Source organism: Melospiza georgiana, chromosome 18 (genome assembly GCF_028018845.1).
Source record: "Melospiza georgiana isolate bMelGeo1 chromosome 18, bMelGeo1.pri, whole genome shotgun sequence".
Taxonomy (NCBI): Eukaryota; Metazoa; Chordata; class Aves; order Passeriformes; family Passerellidae; genus Melospiza; species Melospiza georgiana.
In genome coordinates, this window is record NC_080447.1 from 5344185 (window position 1) to 5365788 (window position 21604).

General features: G+C 43.2%; 3 protein-coding genes across 5 annotated transcripts; 2 read left to right on the top strand and 1 right to left on the bottom strand.

The window, feature by feature from the left end:
- Positions 1–258: 258 nt before the first annotated feature.
- On the top strand, positions 259–3902 carry HSCB (HscB mitochondrial iron-sulfur cluster cochaperone). Of its 2 annotated transcripts, XM_058037181.1 has the most exons (6): positions 259–458; positions 525–621; positions 1004–1093; positions 1550–1691; positions 2573–2620; positions 3745–3902. In XM_058037181.1, the coding sequence occupies exons 1-6, from the start codon at positions 259–261 to the stop codon at positions 3834–3836; spliced, it is 669 nt and encodes a 222-aa protein (XP_057893164.1). In that variant the 3' UTR covers positions 3837–3902. The 2 variants fall into 2 exon arrangements, with proteins under 2 accessions (XP_057893164.1, XP_057893165.1); XM_058037182.1 differs by lacking the exon at positions 1004–1093 and having other exon boundaries at positions 374–458.
- A 524-nt stretch (positions 3903–4426) lies between these two features.
- LOC131091240 (solute carrier family 2, facilitated glucose transporter member 11-like) lies at positions 4427–14060 on the bottom strand. The gene is made up of 12 exons (XM_058037183.1): positions 14010–14060; positions 12548–12646; positions 10858–11018; positions 10092–10216; positions 9737–9866; positions 9098–9246; positions 8071–8258; positions 7463–7573; positions 7251–7352; positions 6641–6716; positions 6107–6234; positions 4427–5210 (listed from the first exon to the last, which is right to left on the bottom strand). The coding sequence occupies exons 1-12, from the start codon at positions 14025–14027 to the stop codon at positions 4992–4994; spliced, it is 1506 nt and encodes a 501-aa protein (XP_057893166.1). The 5' UTR covers positions 14028–14060; the 3' UTR covers positions 4427–4991.
- Positions 14061–14737: 677 nt separating this feature from the next.
- Positions 14738–21356, top strand: CCDC117 (coiled-coil domain containing 117). 2 transcript variants are annotated; one of them, XM_058036878.1, is made up of 5 exons: positions 14738–15149; positions 15747–15797; positions 16148–16381; positions 17760–17897; positions 18428–21356. In XM_058036878.1, the coding sequence occupies exons 1-5, from the start codon at positions 14872–14874 to the stop codon at positions 18678–18680; spliced, it is 954 nt and encodes a 317-aa protein (XP_057892861.1). In that variant the 5' UTR covers positions 14738–14871; the 3' UTR covers positions 18681–21356. The 2 variants fall into 2 exon arrangements, with proteins under 2 accessions (XP_057892861.1, XP_057892862.1); XM_058036879.1 differs by lacking the exon at positions 17760–17897.
- Positions 21357–21604: the final 248 nt, after the last annotated feature.

Below are 21604 nucleotides of genomic sequence, written 5' to 3' on the forward strand. Positions count from 1 at the left end.
CTCACTGAGCGCTGCGGCACCGCGTGGCCGGCGCGTGCGTCCCGGGAGAAGCGGGGCTCGCAGCCCGCGGCGGGGCCGGGCCGGGAGCGGAGCGCGGGGCCGGGAGCGGGCGGGGCGGGAGCGGGGCCCGAACTCACGGCTCGCGGAGCTCGCGGAGCTCACGCCGCCGGGCCGGGGCCGCCGTGCGCGCCGCGCGCGCGCCCCGGGCGCAGCCAATGAGCGGGCGGCCCGCGCGGGGGCCGCCGGGAGCGGGCCGCGATGCTGGCGGCGCTGCAGGCGCGGCTCGGGTGGGCGCGCCTGGCGCTCCGCGGGGCCGCGCTGGGCCGCGCCCCGGGGCCGTCGTGCTGGAGCTGCGGCGCTCCGCTCCCCAGCAGCGATGGGCCGCCCCACTTCTGCCCCGGCTGCCAGGCTCTGCAGCCGCCGGCGCCGCGGCCTGACCTTTTCCGCCTGATGGACTGGTGAGTGTGGGCGGGGCGGCCGCGAGCCCGGCCGGCCGCGGGTCTCACCCGCCCTGTGTCCCACAGCGACCGCTCCTTCCGCGTCGACCCGGGGCAGCTGCAGCGGCGGTTCCGGAGCCTGCAGCGCGCCGTGCACCCCGACCGCTTCGGCAAGAGGCCGCCGGTGAGCCCCGGGCCGGGCGGGGGAGCCGGGCCGGGAGGGGCCCGCGGGGCTCGGGGAGCGCCGGACGAGCTCGCCTTTAGCCTTCGGCTGCGTGGCGGGGTCGCAGTGTGGAGTCCCCGCGTCTCTCCCGCTCGGGGAGTGAGGGGCTCCGCCTGTGTTTGTGTTTCGGTGCTCAGAGAGGCTCTGCCGTGGATTTGCGGAGGAGCGGACGATGCGGGGCCGCTGCGGTTCGTGATGCCTTAGCGCAGTGCCACAGCCGCCAGGTGCACGGAGCCTTCTCCGTTTCACACACGGACACTGTGGGGACGCTGCTGTTCCGCATGTAACAAAGCGTGTTTCGCCACTTGTAATTAGCTTCCAATTATTTGCCATCCATTTGCAGAAAGAGCAGCACTACTCTGAGCAACACTCTTCCCTGATCAACAAGGCCTACCAGACTCTGCTGAACCCTCTGAGCCGAGGCCTCTATCTAGTAAGGTCCCCGTTAGGAATTGCAGTGTTCTGTAACTAACCCTGGGGGCTGGTAGGGATCCCACCCTCCATTCAGTCCTTAATGTGCTAATTTGTGCTAATTCCCCTGAAGAGGATCACCAGAGATAGAAGGGAGACCAGAACCAAGTTTGTCCAAAATTTAATCAGCATATTATCTCATTTACTACTCATCTTACAGTAATTTCACATCACACGTGGTGTTTGGCCATGGCTGCTCATTCAGAATTTCAGTCTGGCCCATGGCAGCCTTTTTTATGGTTTTTTTTTGGTTTATGATCAGCCTATGTATGGAGTTAATTTTCAGACTGACTCAGTGCACTGTAGGTTTATCGAATATCTGAGTATGCCCCACTAAGAGACTTAATGTTAAAGAAAATAATTTCCATAGGAATGGATGTGGGAATATTTATTTTCAAATTCCCATTTCCTCTGCCAGCTGGAGCTGAATGGAGTGGAGCCAGCAAAAGAGACAGACTGTGATTCAGACTCAGCATTCCTTATGGAAGTCATGGAAATTAATGAGAAATTAGCAGAGTCCAAAAACAAGGACCTCGAAGAAGTTGAAACTTCCATTAAAGGTAGGTTATGACTTGAGGAATTTGTACAGAATTAATGAACTGAATCTTGTGTAATACATCAGTCTGAAAGCTTTAAACCGTGTTGGTATATTTCTTGTAATGTCTTCAATTTGTGTTAGTCTGGAATTGACTCACTGCAGGATCTTCTGCCCTGTTCCCCTCTTTTCCAATGTTGTCTTTACCTATTTATGCACCTAAACATCACATCTGTCTTGAGAACATTTGCATAAGAGAACCTATTCTGATGTCAAAATAAATATATATAGACAATAAAAAGGAATTTACTCAACTTTCATCAGGTGAGGGTTAGTCAATTGTTCCAAAAAAAAAAAACCTGTCAGAATTAAGTTGAATAAAATGCTTGTCTGACCACACTAAATAATGTTATTTATAAAGGCATTGTAGTTCTTTCACCTTCTTCATCTGGCAGCCATTATATTAAGTGGTTCTTCTCCTCACACAAGCAACTTTCTTTTTATATTGTTTGTGATACCAAAAACATTTGGTTCACTGATATATTTAATTCTTTTCAATAACAGCTATGTGCTAAAAGCAATTACAATAACTAAAATAAAAACTGAGTAGCACAGGAGAAAGTTAACTGTAGCAGGATAAACTGATACACCAAAAATAAGTTAGATTGCTGGGAAATTAGTGACCATTGATGTGCATTGGAATTGCTGTCAGTATACCTGTTTAAATAAAAAAATACATGTTTGAAATTATAATTAAAACAACGTTGACAGCAGTATAATGAATAACTCACTTGGCTCCCAAAGGCTGAAAGTAGTAACGAGCTTTCCCACCACAGGCAGTGAGAATGCAGTGGTATCAAATATCCTAAGTATGACAAAAAGTAAATGAAATAATTTGTTTTGCAGTTAAACAAGAAGAACTGACCAGAGAGGTGACTGCAGCTTTTGAAAGAGGTACCTGATTTTATGAAGCTTTTAGCTGCCATACATACCTGTCAAATGCTTAAAACTCCACAATCTCTTACTGGCAAATATTTCCTGAGATATGGAAGAGAAATACTGCATTGACAAGGGTTCTTTGTTAGGTATTTAGAATAAGTACTTCTAAACTGACATTCCTGCTGATTTGGGAAATTCAGGACCTCACATTAAAAGCAAAGTCCAGTACAAAAGTTCCATTCATCTTGCATCTAAATAACAATTTTCAGTGGGAATGTGGATGCTAGGAAATTGTTGGTGTGTTTCCCAGAATGCTGGGAAGGACAGATGTGATCTTAGACATGTTCTGAGGTTTGACACTTGAATTTGGGCGAAGTTGTTCTGCAGTCCTGCAGCTGCAGCAGAGCAGTGAGTGCTTTCTTTGCAGTGAAAGCCACAGCTGCTGTGTGGCAAGTAAAGGCCTGTTCAGCACAACATTTGGGACTTCCTGTGCAGTAATCAACATAACTTCATTCTACAGCCAGTGGATAGGCACAGGCTTGAACCATTCCTGAGCTTCTGAAGCTGGGAAAAAACCTTTGTGTTTGTGTGCCAGGTCCAGAATGCTGCACTTTGGTCGGGGTGTGTGTAACTGTAAATATCCCAGTGGTGCTGGCTGTCCCTGCCCATGAGGAGTTACATTCTGTTACTCTGTGCCATGAGAAGGACTGTGTTGCCTTTGTCTGGAGGTCATAAACCACCCTCCCCTTGAGCAGAAATTGTTTCAAGATCAGTTTTGGAATTGGCACTATCCAGACCAGACTCCTCCCATTTGCATTTTTCAGTTATGTCAGTTGGTCTATTTATACACATTTCAAGCAAAAACATTTGTCTTGCCTGGTGGGTAGAGTCATTAAAGGGCATTCATCCACATTTCTTTTCCAAATTGTTCATTGTTACAGGTTTTGTGGAACATTTGAAATGTTCCCAAACCATCTGAGGTTAAAACAATAGGCAGCATGGTTTTAGTAGAGTCTGAGTCCTTGCAGGTCACAACTCTTGCTACTAAAACAGGTGCTGTCACTGAAATCTTGAGATGATTTTGAAAATGCAAATTCACCTCTCCCTCTGTAAACCAGTAATGTTTTATTTCATTTCAGATGATCTGCAAGAGGCCAAGAAGCTGCTAGGAAGAATGAAATATTTTGCCAACTTAGAAGATAAACTAAAGGCCAAGAAGATCCCTTCCTGATGTTGCCTTGTTAGCTATTCAGAGTTAGTGTTATTTTCAATTAAACAAATGGTTCTATTAGCAAAATCAGACCAAGGGTGTTTGTTTCCTGTACTTCCATTAAAAGCTTTAATTCTGAGAGGAGGAAAATAAATAGAAAAGAAATCCCATGCTTGCTGCAGCACTTGGGTAACAGATGGCATTTGGAAATGCTTACAGCCAGGAAAAGTTGCACTGGGTAAGGTTAGCACTGTCCTGGTAGTGGCAGGTGTGGAAACAAATATCAGAGAGGCACACAAACAAACTCCAGATGTGAGATTTCTTACTTCCTAACATGTGAAGAATTTATTTTAAGTTGAAAAAGAGTCCATGAAAAAATACTGGAGAGGGGGCAGAAGGCTCATTCAGCATGTCTCCTGGAATTTAAAGGTAAAAAGTATTTAATTCCTGTCATCTGTCCTCTCTGCTACTTCATGCTTTTGGGTATGTAGATCTCAGTCTGATGGGAACTAACCTCCAAAACTAGAAGAAGTTTTACCCTGTTGCATAGTTTAAAATGTTAAGATGCTAGGTTAGGGGAAAAATAAACCAAATTGAAACCCCAGGCAGTATTTTATCAGGAAAAAAGTTTTTATTACAAATACCAGTAATCAGAATGCTGTACTTTCATTGCACAGTACAGTAGTAGGACTGGATGAGGAATGTCTTTAAGGCTTTCAAAGTTACATAACTGGAAAAACAAACTAAATGCCACTATTTCTACATAAACTGGAATATTTCAAATATCAGCTATCAGTTCTTGTATGGGTTTTAACAAGAACTCAGAATATTACACTCAGCAAAGCATTTGGATGTGCCCAATGACCCAAGCTGAACACAGGGCTTTGAAATGCAAGAAGAGTTGCTGAATTCTCTGCAGAAATCTGCCAGAGGGGCTCACTGAACATCCTCCCTGGCATTTCTGCATCCCTACAGCACCAGGTTACAGCTAAAGATCAAGTTTTCTGTGGATAATACAATAAGTTGTCAATGGTATTTCAGCAATACATGTTTTAACAGCAGTGGTAACTTGCCTTTAGTTACACTTCCTCTAAATACACAGGAAGATTTAATAAGCCATTGATCATGTATTACAAGGTTCATAATTCTCACTGAATTTCTGTTGCATTTGTGAAATTATGCTGAAACCTTTAAAAATTCATCTTGGAGTTGTCTTCTTTCATAAAGCTCCGTTTCCTTTTTCCTGGCATTTCTTCCAAAATTAAGCTTGTTAAATTCCTTTTTGATTTCCAGAAAAGATTTGTTTTTTGTCTCAGGAATTATGAGGAAGATGAAGGCAGCAACAAAGAAGCACTCCAGTAAGAACACCACAAAACAATACTGCTTCAGTCCATTCTGAAAATAAATGTGATTGCAACATATTTCAAGTGTAATAATAGTAGGTTTGAGAAAATAAGCTTTTTGTTTCCATTTACACTTAACATTGCTGCTCAGATGTTTTTCTAAAAGGAGTCGTTCTACCTAATCTTTACCTGTAACTTTTTACATAAGAATGTCAAGGGCTGTGCAATAGACTTTTATTTTAAAAAATAAGATAAACCATTTAAACAAATGTCTCAATCTAAAAGTCAGCATTTGCTACTGTCTGTCACATAGTTTAAATAATATGTAATTTAGATTTCTGTAAATGTTAATATTTTTCAATGCTGTGCATTACAAAAAAACAACTGTCTTACTGAGAAGCAGAGCTAAACCATGAAGGAAGGACAGGCAGATCCAGATACCCAGATTCATGCTGTTCCTGCACATTTTGTCAAGAACATGTGCTAAAACTAAAAATACAAAGCTGGAGATGAAAGCCTGTCTTGCCTTTCCTAATAATCTGCTTACAGAACTCTGTCAGTTCAGCAAATTCTCAGGGATGTGACTTATTTGCCACAGGTGCCACCTGAACGTTACTTTGCCATGAAAGCACAAGGCACTATTAAAAAATGTTTTGTGTAAATCTCAGTATCTGATTAAGTTTTTCTCTTTTTGCTACCTTCTGATTTTTTTCATCTGAACATGAGCAATGCCCTCCAGTGCATTCCTTTTAATTTATCATGTTATATTTGGGTTTTTAATATGTAAAAAATACTTTTAAGAGGGACTGAATCTAGTTAAACTCATTTGAGGGCCAGTGTGCATCCTGGTCAAGTGTCAGTTACATGTACAAGTGTATATAATGCAATACAAGCAATGGGATGGAAGCTGGGAGCAGGTGAAATGGAAATTGTGCTGTTCATACTCACCACTATGAAGGGGAAGAGCATCCCAACTGTGAAGAAGCTAATCCAGCTCACAGTGCCTGCAATCATGTAGGCAGCAGGACGTGAGGACTGCACAAATAACTCAGCTGTCAGGGTGTTTGTTATGCCACCTGGGGATGGTTCAGAAACAGAGAATTGTGCTAAATGTCCATCTGAGGTACTTCCAAAGCTTCAAAAGATTGATTGCTTTTGAATATGCCATCAGCTGATCTATTATAATTCCTCACAGCATAATTCTGAGGCTGCTGCCCTTGCAGGAAGTTTCCCACTAAAACACAGCCCCTAATTTCAGCAGCACTGCTCAGGGAGCAGGCCTTTTCTGACAAGTGTGGAACCCCTGTGCTCTGAAGGGCAGAACTAAGCCCTCCCTCACGTGTAGCTCCCCCAGAATCATGCATGGTAAGCCTCAGCTCTGGGCTACAGGATGGCCTCCCTTGGGTTCTGCAGAGGCCTCTTGGCTGTGTGACACCCCAGCCCTCCCAGACCTTCCCCACTCACACACGTTCTGTGCAGTACCTGGGCCCAGCCCAAAGCTCAAGATGAAGGCAAACACACACATCATGCTCATGTAAGGCACCCAGGAGTACAGCTCCTGAAACAGAAGACAATGAGAAGGTTTAGTTCAGATTTTGATAATCCAGTTTTAAAGTCTGGCTTAACAGTTATGTTTCCTTCTGTATTTTATTTCAATTAAGACCAGCAGTCTTTCACGACTCTTTTACAGCTAATTTATTTAACAGTTCTGCTTCAGAGAAATTAAATAGTGTTCATTCAATGATTTTTACTAAATCATATAATAGAATTCTGTAGTCATAGTGTGGGCTGGGCTGGAAGGGGGCTTCAAAGCTCATCCCATCCCACCCCTGGCCATGTGCAGGGACACCTTCCACTATCCCAGGTTGCTCCAAGCTCCATCCAACCTGGCCTTGGACACTTCCAGGGATGGGGCAGCCACAGCTCCTCTGGGCACCCTGTGCCAGGACCTCAGCACCCTCACAGGGAAGAATTTCTTCCTGATGCCTAATCTAACCCTACTCTCAATTTAAACCCATTCCCCCTCACTGAGTCACCACGTGCCCTTTCCACTCCTCAGTCACACTGGGTAAGAGGAACGAGTCCTTTGCACCTGGTAAGTCAGAGAGAAGGTCAGAACAGTGCACCAGAGAGTCATGAGGAGATAACCCCCAATGATAAGGCATCTTCTTCCCACATAGTCTATCAGCAAACCCTGTGGACGAGATACAACCTTCTGTTAATATACTGATCTCATTTTTACCAATATTCATCAAGAAGAATCATTACTGTTTGTACTGGGAGGTAGAACAAACTGCTCCTTACACAGGAGAGGGCTGTGAGACACTCACAAACTCCAGTGCCAAGTGTCACATACGGGATTTTTTCTGCCACAATCCCAGCTTGTTCAAAAACGTAAGTTGCGTAGAAATAAATCTACAACAGAAAAAAAAAACCACCAAAAACAAACAATGAGATTTTTCTGGTATTTAAAACATTGTCTGGAAACAAAGTCATGTTCATACTAAACATATAGATCAGAGTATTTTATGTTGTGAGTTACTAATTCAACATAAGCAGCAATTACAATCTGTTAAATTCACGTCTAAGTAAACATATTGCTATCATAAAAGCCAAGAGGATTATTCAACTTACTGAATATGTTTTATATTCTTAAACCAGACACACTCGATAAACTGATCCACCTTTATTTATTTTTCAGAGGAAGCATCAAGTCATTCTTTAGAAAGGTTTTCACACCAGAAACACAGAAATGAGAAAAAAATTAAAGAGAAACACCAAAATAATGCAAGGACATTCCTTCCCACTTATCCCATTTCGCCAATCTTCTCTATGTGGATTCTTTGTGTTGATAAATAGATGAACAACAGGTGGAAATGAAATAATTATTTAAGCTGTTTGTTCACTCTTACAGCATTAATGCCACTGAGCTGCTGGCCCATGGTCATCACGATGACAGTGATGAGCTGCCATCTCACAGCAGGGTCAGTGAACAACTGCCAGGGCTTCCTGGGCTTCTCCCCCTCCAAGGCAAAGCATTCCCGCTGGATGTCCTCCAGCTCCCTGCGGTACTCTGAGGAACCATGAAATCGCTTCAAAGCTACAAATAGAAAAAAAGAATTTACATTTATCTATTAACCACAGCTCCTGGGAAATAATCTCTTTTCATAAAGATCTGGCTTTTGTTAGGATAGGAAAAATTTGCTTTGTGACTTGCTTGTTCCTTGCTGTTTTTTCAACATTTTTTTGCTGTGGTGGATTTGGAGAATTCTGTGGCATTTCTTTCCTTCTTTTTAGAGGAATATCTGGCCTTGAAATATTCACCAGGCAAAATATTTTATATCTGAACCTCAGACCTTCAAATAGTCTTTTCCTTAAAGGACACTCTTGCCATTTTGGTTAGTTTTGCTTAAATTCTAGGGAGATATTGAGTCCTTTGTTATGGCCCTGACTTTAATGTTGCCAATGGATGCAGTTAGTGAGCTGGAGCAAAGACAGAAAATTCTTCTCCTAAGGCAAATATAATCAGAATTCATTTGGATCCCAGACTAAAATCTTTACAAATGGTCTTAAAGACTATACAGCATCAGTTCCTCTAAAACCTTCATGATTAAATATATCCCAAATGACAATCTGTCTTCTTAAGGTCAACAGTAGGAGTTTTGATGATCCTGATAATGAACTTTCCACTGAGAGTAATCAGCTTGGAGCTTCAGTCAATGAACTTATATTTGAAACAGGATAATAGAAGTTTTGTTCATAACCCATTATGGGTTCCTGAGTTCCTCAATGGCTTCTTCCATAGAAGCTCTCTGGAGGTAAAACATGGGCCAAAAAGCACTAGGATACAACTGTGCTGTGTGGATAAAGATAAAAGGAGAATCTGGAACCCAATATATTCATTGTACCCTTCTGGAGAACAGAAAGTACAGATATTACCTTTGGCACAGCTCAGCTCATCACCTCTGTCAATAAGAAGATATCTGGGACTTTCAGGAAACCATGGAAGGAATAACAGTTGGGCTAATGCTGGAATACAACTGCTGGATAGCAACAGAGGCCAATGCTTTTCTCCACCCAATAATTCTCTGTGAGAAATGTGGAAAAAGAAGGCAAAGAAATATAATAATTTGCTATTGGTTACTATTTAGTGCAGTCTCTGCTCTTGGAACTTTCTAAGTTCCAGCTGGATGAAGGCCTGAGCAACTTCTGATCACACAGGGAACAAAAACAGTGCTAGTGCTGTGATAGAGAAATGTGAGTCCTTTGCTCTCAAGTCCTTTCCAACATCCACTGTCTCCAGCAAGAAACTGGTAGAAAACATGAATTCAGCTCAGGTGGCTGCTTTAATGCTGCTGATCTGGTGACCCATCTGAACTGACACTACTCCCCTGAGGACACAGCACTGATGGCAGTTGTAGGAATAAGGTGACTCAAGATTTTCTTCTCCTGGAGGACCTTGTGTGAATTCTAATGCTGCAATGGCACAAGGAATGTGCTGCAATGAGCTGTAGGAAATTGGAATTCTTTACACGGGAATAACACAAAACAGGAAAAAAACCCTCAAATATTTCTTACCTCAAACCAATTATTTGTCCTGTCAGAATTCCCCCAGTCAGAAAGATGGAAGTCCCCATGGCCAAACCACCTCTGAGGTGCTTTGGGGCAAACTCCCCAATATAAAGAGGCTGCACACAGAGCCCAACACCTGCAAGTAAATGGAAAAATCATTTTCCTATCATATAAATTGCTTTGCAAAGAGTGACTAAAGCAAAACACATGCAAAATGGGACTTAATTTCCTATTCATTTAGCTGCCTTCAGATTCCAAGCTAAACTACAGAACATTTTCATCAAAAACCTAAAGGATCAGAAATAACAATAATTTATCATTCCCCATAGTTTATTGATAGTAGGAATAAGAAATCATTCACCTGAATTTATGCCAATCAAAAACCTTCCAGCAATCAGTAACTCAAACAATCCTGTAGGAAAACTGATCCCCATTAAAATGGAGGCTAGTATTGCTATAACATTATTCATCAAAAGAGCTCCTTTCCTAAAAAGGAGGAACAAAAATAAAATAATAATAGTAATACACCACAGAACAAACAAAAACTGATTAAAACAAACAAAAACCCCCAAGGTCTCAACCAGACATTATGGAAATCTGTAATAATGTGGGTTTTTAAACAGTTTTCTTTTTCTGATAACGTGGGGGGATAAATGGACTTTATACTGAAGAAACATGTTATTCCCTGGAAACCCAGATATCTGATACAACTGCTTATGTTTTTAGAATGTCTAAACATAAGAATAATGTACAAATATGACAGAAATGCCTGACAAGGTAGGAGCGGGGTTTCTTCATTTAGACAAATGAAGTGCAACAGATGAAGCAGCTCGTCCTTACTGGCACTAGGGCTGCAAATGTGTCAGGGGGAAACTCATGTTTCCAACACACTCTGTGTGCATTCCCCTACTCAGATTTCAGTAAATGTAACGCAAAGACAAAGGTCAGAATTCAGGGCTCATCCTTGAAAGCCACATTGGAATAAATGGTAAAATTCTACTAGAAAACTCAGCTTTAAAGTGAAAAAAATACTCTTTTCTCCCACTCTTTTCCCATTTATTTACTTTCTATTCCAGTGGGAAGGTAGGAAAAGCAAACATGTTTTGATGCCTGCTGCTGCAACTGACCTGCCCAGGCGTATGGCCATGCTGCCTCCAATCAGGGCTCCACACAGGCCTCCGAGGGAAAAGATGGAAGCAATGACAGACCAAAGAAAAGTCAGCAAATCTGCATTTAGCTCCTTGTGATAACGACTGCTCCAGGTCTCATTTAGGAACTTGTGTATATGCTGCAGGAGAAAAGAGTGATGAATGCGTAGCATTTTACACAGCACTACAAATAACTTGCACCTCAACCCTGAAAATCAATTCTGGGAGTTAATTCTAAGAGATATCAGCTGACTGGCAGAATTTTCCTTGACCACAAGGAAGACTTTGTGTTTCCTACTCCCCACACACCTCAAAGGCTGCTGAGCAGCTCTGCTTTGTGCCCTGCCTCAGGTGCTGCAGCAGAGGAGAAACACAACCTTGACATGCACTGCCATGAGAGAGCTCTGAGGTCCTTCTGAACAGGGTGGATGGCTGGCCCTACTGTTTTTAGGAACTTCTCACAGCACAGAGGCTTTGCAACCTAAAAAATTTTACTGTCAGGGGACTCATTCTGACACTTGGTCTAAATCTCCCTGCCTCAGTGTAATCCAAAGAGTCATAGTAAAATCCCTTTTTCAGCTCCAATAATACTCCACCTTTCTTAGAGTATCCATGTGTCAGAACTTTGAGGCTGTTATTCCACATGCTTGGTTTTCTAAAATTTGCCTTTAGAAACACTTGAACTGGCATGTATCTGTAATCAGAGGCTCCTGTTCCTTGCCTGCAAACAAAGACTACAGAAGAACAAACTTCTTGGACTCTCCCTCTGTTCCTAGCATATGACCTGTTCTTTCACAAACAGCTCCTTTTAAATTCTGTAAAAAGTATACAATGTTGAAGCAAATTCAGTCTTCACAGTTTCCCAACCAAATAAATCAGCTGGTGGCAAAAAACTGATACCCACCACTTTCACAAGAACATTTGCTCAGATCCTTGAGTCATCCACAAAATATGCAGAATCCTGGAGGCTACAGCAAAGAACGCTCAAGTAACAAGTGAAAATATTTACAAGATACTCAGCCACTACAGATGGAACATTTTAATTCCCTAAGGAGATCTTTTTCAGTAATATGCCTTGTGATGGACCCCTGTAAATAGTAACTATGCTTTCTCCCTGTGATAGAAAGAATGGGAATGGCTCAAAGGCGTGTCAGGGGAGGTTCAAACTTGATATTTGGAGAAACAGTGGTGATATCCTAGAGAAAGGGTGGTCAAGCAGAAGAACAGGCTTCCCAGACAAGTGGTCAACGCTCCAAGGGCATTTGGACACTGCTATTAGTAACACAATTTTTGGTCAGCCCTGAAGTGGTCAGGTAGTTGGACTAGATGGTCATTGTAGGTCTCTTCCAACTGCAAATGTTCTGGTCTATTCTACCCTTAGTGTTCTGGGCTATTTTAGTAATCAAAAAATATATTACTTACTCAGTTAATCCTTCTAATAATGAAGGTACTTATAAGACATATTAACACTTTAGTCTGACACAGAATAGCTGTGACAGGGGGTACTCACAAACAAATGCACATGAAACCACTTAGGAAATGAAAAAGATTCCTTCATAAGAGAGGAAGAACTGCTTCAGTTCCCTCTGTGATCACAGCAAAAGGACATTTGGCCTCGTGGCAGAGTTCAGAAAGGAAACAGCCCAGTGAATAAAAGATGAGCTTTTACCTGAGTGGGTGCATTGATAATAGAGACATTGTACCCATACTGAAAGGTGCCTCCAATTCCAACAGCACAAACAGCCAGGAACAATGTCCAGCTGGGGAGCTGGGGAGCAAAAGAAAATCAAGACACTTCAGTGATCAAATTTCCCCTTTCTCCATATATAAAGGCTGTACATATTTCTTTTAATAAACTTCTATTCACTGAATTTCTCATTGTTAGGTATGTAGACTAATTCTTCATCATTCTCATTCTTGGTCCAGTTCCCAGAAATGCTGAGTTATTCCAGATATTTTACTGTATTCTGACAGAGCTGTGTCCTTCCTAAAGATAATTCATCAACACTTCCTTCTTCCCTCCCTCCCTGAAATTTGCAAGTTGAAATTGATCTTTTTAAAGTAAAATCCAATGAACATTTCCTTACAGTTTCCAAGAATAAAAAGTGTTTCTCTGAATGTCAACCAAAGCAATGAATTAAGAGTTATAAGTAAGGGCTGCAGTGAGTATGGTAGAAAAAACCAAAATTGATGTGGTAAATACTGGCACAGCACACTCAGACCCTTATAGTAACTAAGTACTGTAAACCTATTTTGGGTGTTTTATGGGTACAGCCAGGAATGTAGAAGGAACAGAAAATAAACAAACAAACACACAAAATAATGAACATACATCATATAACTTAGGATTTATTGTGACAGATCTTTCGTTCTTCCTGCCCAAATCAGCTGGGCTCGTGACATTGGTATGCTGTCTGACATTGGAGTTAGGAGAGAGCACAGATAATCACCTCATGTGTTCTGAGCTCCTGACAGTTTATAAGGGCGTTCACTTCATTCCGAAAACATGACACAAACAAAATTCTATTTGTATTCAATGTAAAACACCAGAATCAGAAAGCTGCTTTTGCAGCTTCCATTTTTGAACACAGCCAGGTGTCCAAGGAAAGCACAAAACCTTACAAGTCTAATCACCTAATGTATTTCTATTCAAATGCTAACATAAAATTCTTGCACATTTTACATCTGTACACCATTGCTAAAACCACAACCTCTGCAGGATGCACCTTCAGGATGGTTCTGCTTACCTTGCAGGGCGAGCTAGACCCTCTGAGCAGGGGCTGGTGCTCCATTCTGAGCATGGGCCGAATTAGATTTCCTTTGCAAAATTTAATAAACTATGTTACAGAAAAAAAAGAAGTGCCAAAGAACTTAAGTTACTACTGTATTAAGACACAGCTTTACTTTTTGTTGTCGTTTTGTTTGATTGGTTTTGTTTTTTTTTCTCGCCGCCCATTGGGACTCTCCTGAAGGGTTCCGAACTTTGTGACAGGGATGTCCTACTTCGATAAAGCCTCACAGCAGCCTCAGGGAGCTTTCCCACCTCTTACAGTGTGTACATCCACTGTCCTTCTCTAACCCCGCGTAGACCCCGCAGCCTCCCGCAACCAAAGACAAGGACGGGAGGTTACCGTGTGCCGGGGCGCCATCCCTCCCTCCTGCTGCCCGGAGCTCAGCTCCGCTCCGCTCGCCACCTCCCCGAGCCCGCCTGAGCTCCTCAGCTGACCGGGATTTGGCTGCCGGACCGTGCCCGCCCCGCTGCGGGGATTAGGTCCGGCCAGGCAAGAGAAGGGCTGTTCGGACATCCTCGGGGAGCCCACGGCGCCCTCACGGGCCACGGGCAAGAGAGGGGCTGTTCGGGGACATCCTCGGGGAGCCCACAGTGCCCTTACGGGCCACGGGCAAGAGAAGGGCTGTTCGGACATCCTCGGGCAGCCCACGGCGCCCCCACACGGGCCACGGCGGGTAGCCTGCGGTGGGCTCTCCCTCACGGGTCACGGATAAGAGAGGGGCTTTTCGGTCATTCTCGGGGAGCCCGCGGTGGGCGCTCCCTCACGGGCCACGGACAAGAGAGAGGCTGTTCGGGCACCCTCGGGGACACCGCGGCGCTCCCCTCACGCGCCACGGCGGCGGAGAGCCCGCGGCGCCCCCTCACGGGCTGCGGCAGGGAGCCCGCCCGCTCTCAGAGCGCGTCTCCCACAGCACCCAGGACTACAACTCCCACAGGTCCCACAGCACTCGGGACTACAACTCCCAGAGGTCTCCCAGAGCCCGGGACTACAGCTCCCACAGTGCCCGCGGGTCCTTATCGGATCGCGGCGAAAGGCCTGGAAGGACCCGGGCTGTAGCGGCGGCCGCAGCCGCGGGCCCGGCTCGGCCCGGGTGAGCGCGGCGGGCGGAGGAGGTTTCGTGCGGGAGCGCCTCGGGCAGGGCCGGCGTGTGGCGCAGCGCGGATTGCGGCGTTGATGTGCGCTTTGCCCCCTGCAGCAGGAAATGGCAGCGCTAGGCAGATCCTTCCAGGGCATCCCGGCGGGCCCGGCCGTGGAGCTCCCCACAGCGCCGGCCGCTGCCCCGGAGCCCTTAGCCGGCGGCCACGGCCGTCTGCAGCCACCCGGCATGGTCATGGCAGGGATCGGAAACGACGGCGTGGACGGACCCTCCGGCCTCTGTCTGCAGAGCAGCTTCGACCTGGCCTCGCTGGCCGCGCTCGGCAGCCACAGCCAGGGGCTGACGGTGGCCCCGGTGAGCTCCTTCACCAGGAGCCGCAGCCAGTAAGTGCCGGAGCCGTTCCGCAGGGCCCAGGCAGGGGAGAGCTGCGGCGGGTGCTTTGCTTTGGGATTTGTTTCCTTGTAGCAGTGTTGCGCTGGTAGGAGGTTAGAAAATTGTCTTGTTCTCGGTTAAGGACCTTGAAGCTGGCTGGGGGGGATGAGGGAACCGTTTAAAAGGCAAGAGCCAGCATATTTGCGTACTTTCAAATTCATTTATTTGTTTTAGTATTTTTTCAGTATGTCCCGTCATATAGAGTATTAAGAGACATAAGCTGGGTCATGTATTGCTTCTTGAAGCATTTGAATTTTAGACCAAAAAATTGGTCTTGCCCCTTGTGGAAAACTAAATAATATAAAGGAGAAGAAATGAAGAAATTAGCATGGAATTCTGTTCAGAGAACTGAGCAATTACAGCTGCCTTTGACTTCCTTTGTAACAAAGTGGTTATTTGTTGTCCCAAACTTTTATTCCCATCACAGCTGGTGACACACTGTCACCATTGATCTCAGATGAAATTTTAAAAGGGGGAAATATTGTTTGACACTGTCAGTATAACCAAAAGATACAATTTGAAGCTAAGTAACTGTTTTTCTTTTGTAGTGTCTCTGTGCGATGTGGAAGGAAGCATAAGCTAGAAGAAGAGGCGGAAGGGTAAATTAATTTGTCTTTTATAGCCTGAAAAATCCTGATTTGCTTTTTGTTTTGTTTGAGCACATCTCACCTACAATACAAACAGGAAGGAAATCTATCATTGTTTCCCTTTGGAACTCTTCCCTTGAATTGCACATGAGCCCAGATCCATTTCTGTTACCTAATTAATTGTGTGGCACTGATTTTCCTGAATAGGTACTCACATTTTACTAAGAGCAATGTGGATTTATTTCCTTTGTTGAGGTTGCTTTGCCACAGAATGTCCAAGCTGCTGAGACGCACTTTACATTTGTTCCTGTAGAATGCCACGTTTCTTTTTTTGACAGTTGTAAACTTACTTTGTTTCCTAGCTGTCCTGTGCGGAAGAAGAGACTGACAGGAACCAAAAATTGCCCTTTGAATCCCAACACTGAAGAATGGATTCTTTGTGCAGGTCAGCAGGCAGCTGGGGAGGTAGCAAGTCAGTATGGTGGCAGCGGTCCTGAAACTGCCATGTTAGAAAGTCCCTGTGAAGAAATGGATCAGACAATGGGGGAACAGCAATGCGAGGTTGCTCGCAGGAAACTTCAGGAAATTGAGGACAGGTAAATGCAGGGATTGAGTAGCCTGGCTTTGCTGAGCTTTCCCTTTTTTGGTGGGCATTCAGGGGTAAATCTGGCACTTAGCAGTGTGATAACGCTGCTGTAAGTCTGAGGTGAACCTTCTGTTAAAATTATTTAATTTTAGGCTGCCTGTGGTCCTGTGACTCCTCAGGCTGATCAGAAGTTTTGGGTGCTAGAGCAGGAGATGCTGAGTAAATAACACCCTGGTCACAATCATTATGCAGCTCCAATATACCATAATTGGGTTTAATGCTCTTCTGTGAGTGTCCAGAAGCTCAAATTCTAACATTTACCTGCTCAGGCTTTAGCTCAGTTTTTTTTCAACCAACTGCAGCTTGTTCTGTGATTTAAACTTAAAATAGATGTGGATTTGTAAGTGGAGGGAGTAGCATGAACCAAAGAGGTCTCTCTGTACATAAGGCTGAGATTCATCTTGTTGATGGTGTCACGTGGGCAATTGGGTGGTTATAGAGAGTCTGCTGTAGTGTTTTAATAAATTTACTGTGCATTCTGGTCCTTGAAAGATTTCTGGAAATGGCATGTGTATGTATCAGGTGATTGCAGGTGAGCTGGTATTCCAAAATATCTAAAATGACCACTGCAGATGATTAGAAAAGCCAAAAGTTACAGAAATTTTAAAACAAGATTTTTTTGTAGATTACTCCATAGATGATGCATAAGGAGAAGCAAGGTACTGTTAGACTGTTACTTTTTAATGGATAAATCAGAGTAGTGAAATCTGTCTCTATTATCTGTCTGTGTCTGCTTTGGTCTTCTTGGAGGATTGTTCCCTATTCTTCCCAGCTACACTGCTAAATTTTCTGTGAAACAAAAACCAAAAACAAAGGAGATGCTTCCATTTGTTCTAAACACTTCACCAATTTGTGCTGATTTAATCTCAGGAATTGGCACAGCGTTGTGAAAAGTGAAGCATTATTTTCAGTATGTCCAGTACCTTTGCAATAATTCTCAATTCCAGTTTTGGGGAATTGAGCAGGTGAAGCAGCTGCATAGCTGAGACTCACCTGTGTAATGTGACTGAATCATTCAGTTTCCCTTGGAGGGAATTTATTTATTTTCTCTCAGTGTATGTTTGTACTGACACTGCTGGGATAGCAAAGCTAGCTCAGGTACCAGGAGTGGCATTACTGTTTGAGTGGCTTCTGTGAGTCCTTCTCAGGGTGTTTTGGCCCAAGAGAGACTCACTCATGTTAGCATGGCCCTGCTGCTCCTGGTACCCAGCCCAGGTCAGAGATGTGCACAGAGCAGAGCACGTAGATGTGACTGTAGTCTGCAGTGGATGTTCCTGATAACAGTATGCTCAATAGTGTTTATCTCCCTCTTCCCCCTCCATTCCTAGGATAATTGATGAAGATGAGGAAGTTCATGCTGATGGAAATGTTAGCAATCTGCCCACTCTTATCCTGTCAGATACCCTTAAGAAAGGGATGAAGAGGGATTTTGGTGAAGTCCTGACAAAGAAAATAATAGAATCTATGTAAGTTCTGGAGGAAATCATGGTGCTATGTAGCTAACGTGCAAATGAAAAGAGAGACCTCGTTTCATGTTTATGGAGATGTCCTTGATTACTGCATGATGCAGCCAGCATTGTGTAACAGACCATTCATGTGGTTCAAAGAGGAAAAACTGTCCTGATGTAAAAAAGAAATAAGTGTGACTGTAGTGGTCATCAAGTATGTGTTTTGTACTCCTCATGTCTTCTACAGACTGAAATTTGTGGAGTGAACCAGTATCAGTTTTGGGTTTATGTATATGAATTTCCAAAATGAGATCTTGAAGTGCGACCAACAGTGGTCAAGTTTGGTGCAAAAAAAAGAGAGGAAATACAAGGTTAGAACTAGAAATAAGGGAACTAGGGAATAGGGAAGAGGAAATTTAATAGAGGGGGGGAAAAAGGTGTTTATTTTCTGGACTATGGTTCCAGGCTAGCTCAAAGGATGAAGGTCTTCTGCATTTAATAGCTGTGCTTGGAGAACTTAAAATTTACTGAAACTCCATCCCTTCTAGGAGCCGTCCTTCTATGGAACTCGTGCTTTGGAAACCTCTTCCTGAATTTATGACAGATAAACTGAAGTCTGTTTCTGTTAAGAACTTCAAGCAGCAGAGTACAGAAGTATGTCAAGCTAAGCAGCCAATACCAAGAGCTCCTTTTGACCCACAGACTGAAACGTTCCCTGGATCACAACAGACTGCCATGTCTCCAGATCCATATGCTAGTTTGGGAATATCTGGGTGTGCAGAAGAAGAAATGGAGTTGTAGATGCCAGACTTTAGACTGGAAGTGGTGAGCTTCTGATGCCTATTGTTGAGGTTTTTTGATTATTTTTTCTGGTTTGATGTGTGAATCTGAAGTTGTATTATTTGTTTTTTTGTTTTCTTACTAACAATCATAAGCACACCACAATCATAGGGTGGCCAGGAAACACCCTAAGATTTCTGTGTTCCAATCTGTTAAATATTCTTATTTTTACTGAAAAGGTAATTCAGAGGCCTTTGGAACAGGGAAGTAGCTTTCCATCTTGCTTAGTGGTGAAATATCCTCTTAATTGCCCTTGGTAAAGCATAAAATCCAAATATTGAATGTAACTGTGGCTTAAGCCACACCTTTGTCTTACTGAGCCATTGAAACTGGTGCACATACTATTCTTGGCCATTTGGTTTAAATTGAATTACAAAATGTAAAGGAAGAAACATCTTCAAATCTAGTCATGGATAGAAAAGCAGTCCCTCTGGTAATACAGCTTTTCACACCATCTTATTTGTTTGGACTTTATGTAAACTCAGATGTAGAAATTACACAGTCCACGGGGTGCCAGGGAAGGAATATTACAGCTGAGCTTAAGTCTTTTGCTTTGTAGAAAGTAAAGCCAGCACTTGTAACTTGCAGGATACCTGCTGACTTCAGTCATCTTTGGTTCATTGGCTTCTAAATTTTATTTGTGTATTTTTGATGTTCCCTTCCCCAAAGTGGTTCTCAGCAGAATTTTACATTGTGCTGAGATTTTCTGTATGCATGGAGTTGGAAAGTCAGTTAGGACAGTGTAACTTCTGCTGAAATGAATGGCATCCATTGATTTGGGTAAACGTGATAAGTAAATCAGCTAACAGGGATTATGGTGCTTGCTGCCATTGGGAGGGTCAAATGCTGGGTCTGTACCAAAGTCCCAGCCTTTGATGGCTTTGGTGGTAAGGTAAAGGAGGTGCCTGTCTTTTTCCTGAGAGAATCTAGACATAAAATTTAAGCCACAGTATGTGCCAATAATATAGCCTCACATTGTTTATACAGATGTTTGCCAAAAGAATTTTCTACCCTGCAAGGGTGCCAAGGAAAGGAGTTCACAATGAGCTATTGCTTGTACCTTTTCTCAGTGCACAGCAGTTTGTTATGCTTAAGGTTTTCTAACTTGTTTAAGGGTTTTATCTTTTGTTCATAAGTCCTTGAGCTTTCTCAGAGATACCTGAACTGAGGCTTTTATAAGAAATCCTTTCCAAGTAACAGGGTCTGTTCAGAGTCCCATGTCCCAATCTGGTTTTGACATCTTGCTAACATAAAGGAGCAAGTACACAGGAATGCAGCTGCAGAAAATCTACTCTTCTCTGCACAGCTAAAAGATAATCCTTGTGATAATATTCTTCACTGTTGAATAACCCATAGCTCAAAGCTTAAAATCAGCCTTCTCTTTTTGCAGTCCTTCTGGTTGTTCAAAACATACCTGTTTGTTGAACCCTGTTTATCTTGCTGCTTTTGTTGAAGGTTGTCTGAAATTTCCTGTCTCTTGGTAAAACATTTTAGAGTTTCACTAAAAACACTCCAGCATTTGAGTAGGTATTACTCTGGAAACCAGTGCACACCTGTACCATTCTGGAAGGTTTATTAAATTGAAGAACATGTGCAGCCTATCTTGCTATAATGCCTAATTTCATTTCAGGGTCTGCTATAAATCTTTTGCATGAACTGTGGAAAATTTCTTATGTATTATTAAGCTGCTGAACATCTTTTAAAACCTACAGCCTCTGATGTGCTCCAGTGGTTGAGCAGAACATAAAGCAGTCAGTTTGGAGAAGGCTGTAGTCACTGCAGGTAGAAAATGTGATGCCTCCAAGTAAGTGACTGGTTTTCAGCTTGCTGCTGGATTATAGTTAAAGTATTTTAGGTGAAAGCTCTGAATCCTAAATAAATTGAAAAAAAAGGATAAAAATTTCAAAAATGTTATGAAACCATCTCAGTAACACTGAAACTGCAACAGAAGATGCAAAAAAAAATCTGGGAGGCCTAAGTACATCAATTGATGCAGTTATTTTCCTCTTAAAAACACCAAATTGCATATCAGATTTGCAGAATTTGTTGTGGATGGCTTTTAAGCATACTTTTTTTCCTGCTAGGTTTGTACCAAAGGTTGACTTTCAGAGGTGTTTTTCCTCTTAATTCAATGCCAGGAGGGCATCACTGATCTGTTACTGCCATCTAAAGCAAGAACAGAGTGGTGCACTGTTGACAAAGACTGAGATGGAGAAAAAAAATTGTCTAAAAAGTTTGCTTTGATAGAAAACATTTGGTTTCATTTTTTCACAACGCATTTCTGCCCTTGTGATAGGAGACAGAGGGGTTGAGTTGCTTAAATTGATGGAAGAGTGGGAACCAAGTGCCAGGAGCACTGAGCAAGACCCTTGCTGCAGCAATCACTTGGAGAGGGGGACTGGATGGGAGATCAAGCTGTGGGCATTTACAGACTTCTGTATTTGTGAGTTTCATTTGTTGTTGTCTTCATTAAAAGACTTTTATTAATGCTGTTCACAGACAGGATGGCAAAGGCAATGCAGTATTAGGAAAAACATTATTTTGAAATATTAAAGATCTGATTCTGGTCTGTCTTCTCTTGGGACCAAATCACCCTTTGTATGTCAGTTTTCAATAAATTTTCTAAAATATTTTTTAGATGACTGTTTCATTCCTGGTAAGAGTGATAAAACCTTGGGAGTCCATGTGTAGTCCTTTAGCTGGATAGTGAAGTTCTCTTCTGGCTTAAGAAGATTTGAATTTATCTAAGTTATGTTAAAGGCATTCCCCTTTTTTCCTCCACAATATTCACCAGGACAAGGGAAGGCAACAGCAGAATAGAATAAACCTGAAGCTGCCAGGAAGGAAAAGTTATTTTAAGTCTGTCATGATCCAAAGACCTCTGA

Coding starts and splice junctions, on each gene's coding strand:
- CCDC117 (XM_058036878.1), top strand. CDS start 14,872: ATGGCAGCGCTAGGCAGATCCTTCCAGGGCATCCCGGCGGGCCCGGCC. Junction 15,150..15,746: donor TTCACCAGGAGCCGCAGCCA/GTAAGTGCCGGA, acceptor TTTCTTTTGTAG/TGTCTCTGTGCGATGTGGAA. Junction 15,798..16,147: donor CTAGAAGAAGAGGCGGAAGG/GTAAATTAATTT, acceptor TTTGTTTCCTAG/CTGTCCTGTGCGGAAGAAGA.
- HSCB (XM_058037181.1), top strand. CDS start 259: ATGCTGGCGGCGCTGCAGGCGCGGCTCGGGTGGGCGCGCCTGGCGCTC. Junction 1,692..2,572: donor AGTTGAAACTTCCATTAAAG/GTAGGTTATGAC, acceptor TTTGTTTTGCAG/TTAAACAAGAAGAACTGACC. Junction 2,621..3,744: donor GACTGCAGCTTTTGAAAGAG/GTACCTGATTTT, acceptor ATTTCATTTCAG/ATGATCTGCAAGAGGCCAAG.
- LOC131091240 (XM_058037183.1), bottom strand. Junction 9,867..10,091: donor TTTGATTGGCATAAATTCAG/GTGAATGATTTC, acceptor ATTTACTTGCAG/GTGTTGGGCTCTGTGTGCAG. Junction 9,247..9,736: donor GGACAAATAATTGGTTTGAG/GTAAGAAATATT, acceptor CATTTCTCACAG/AGAATTATTGGGTGGAGAAA.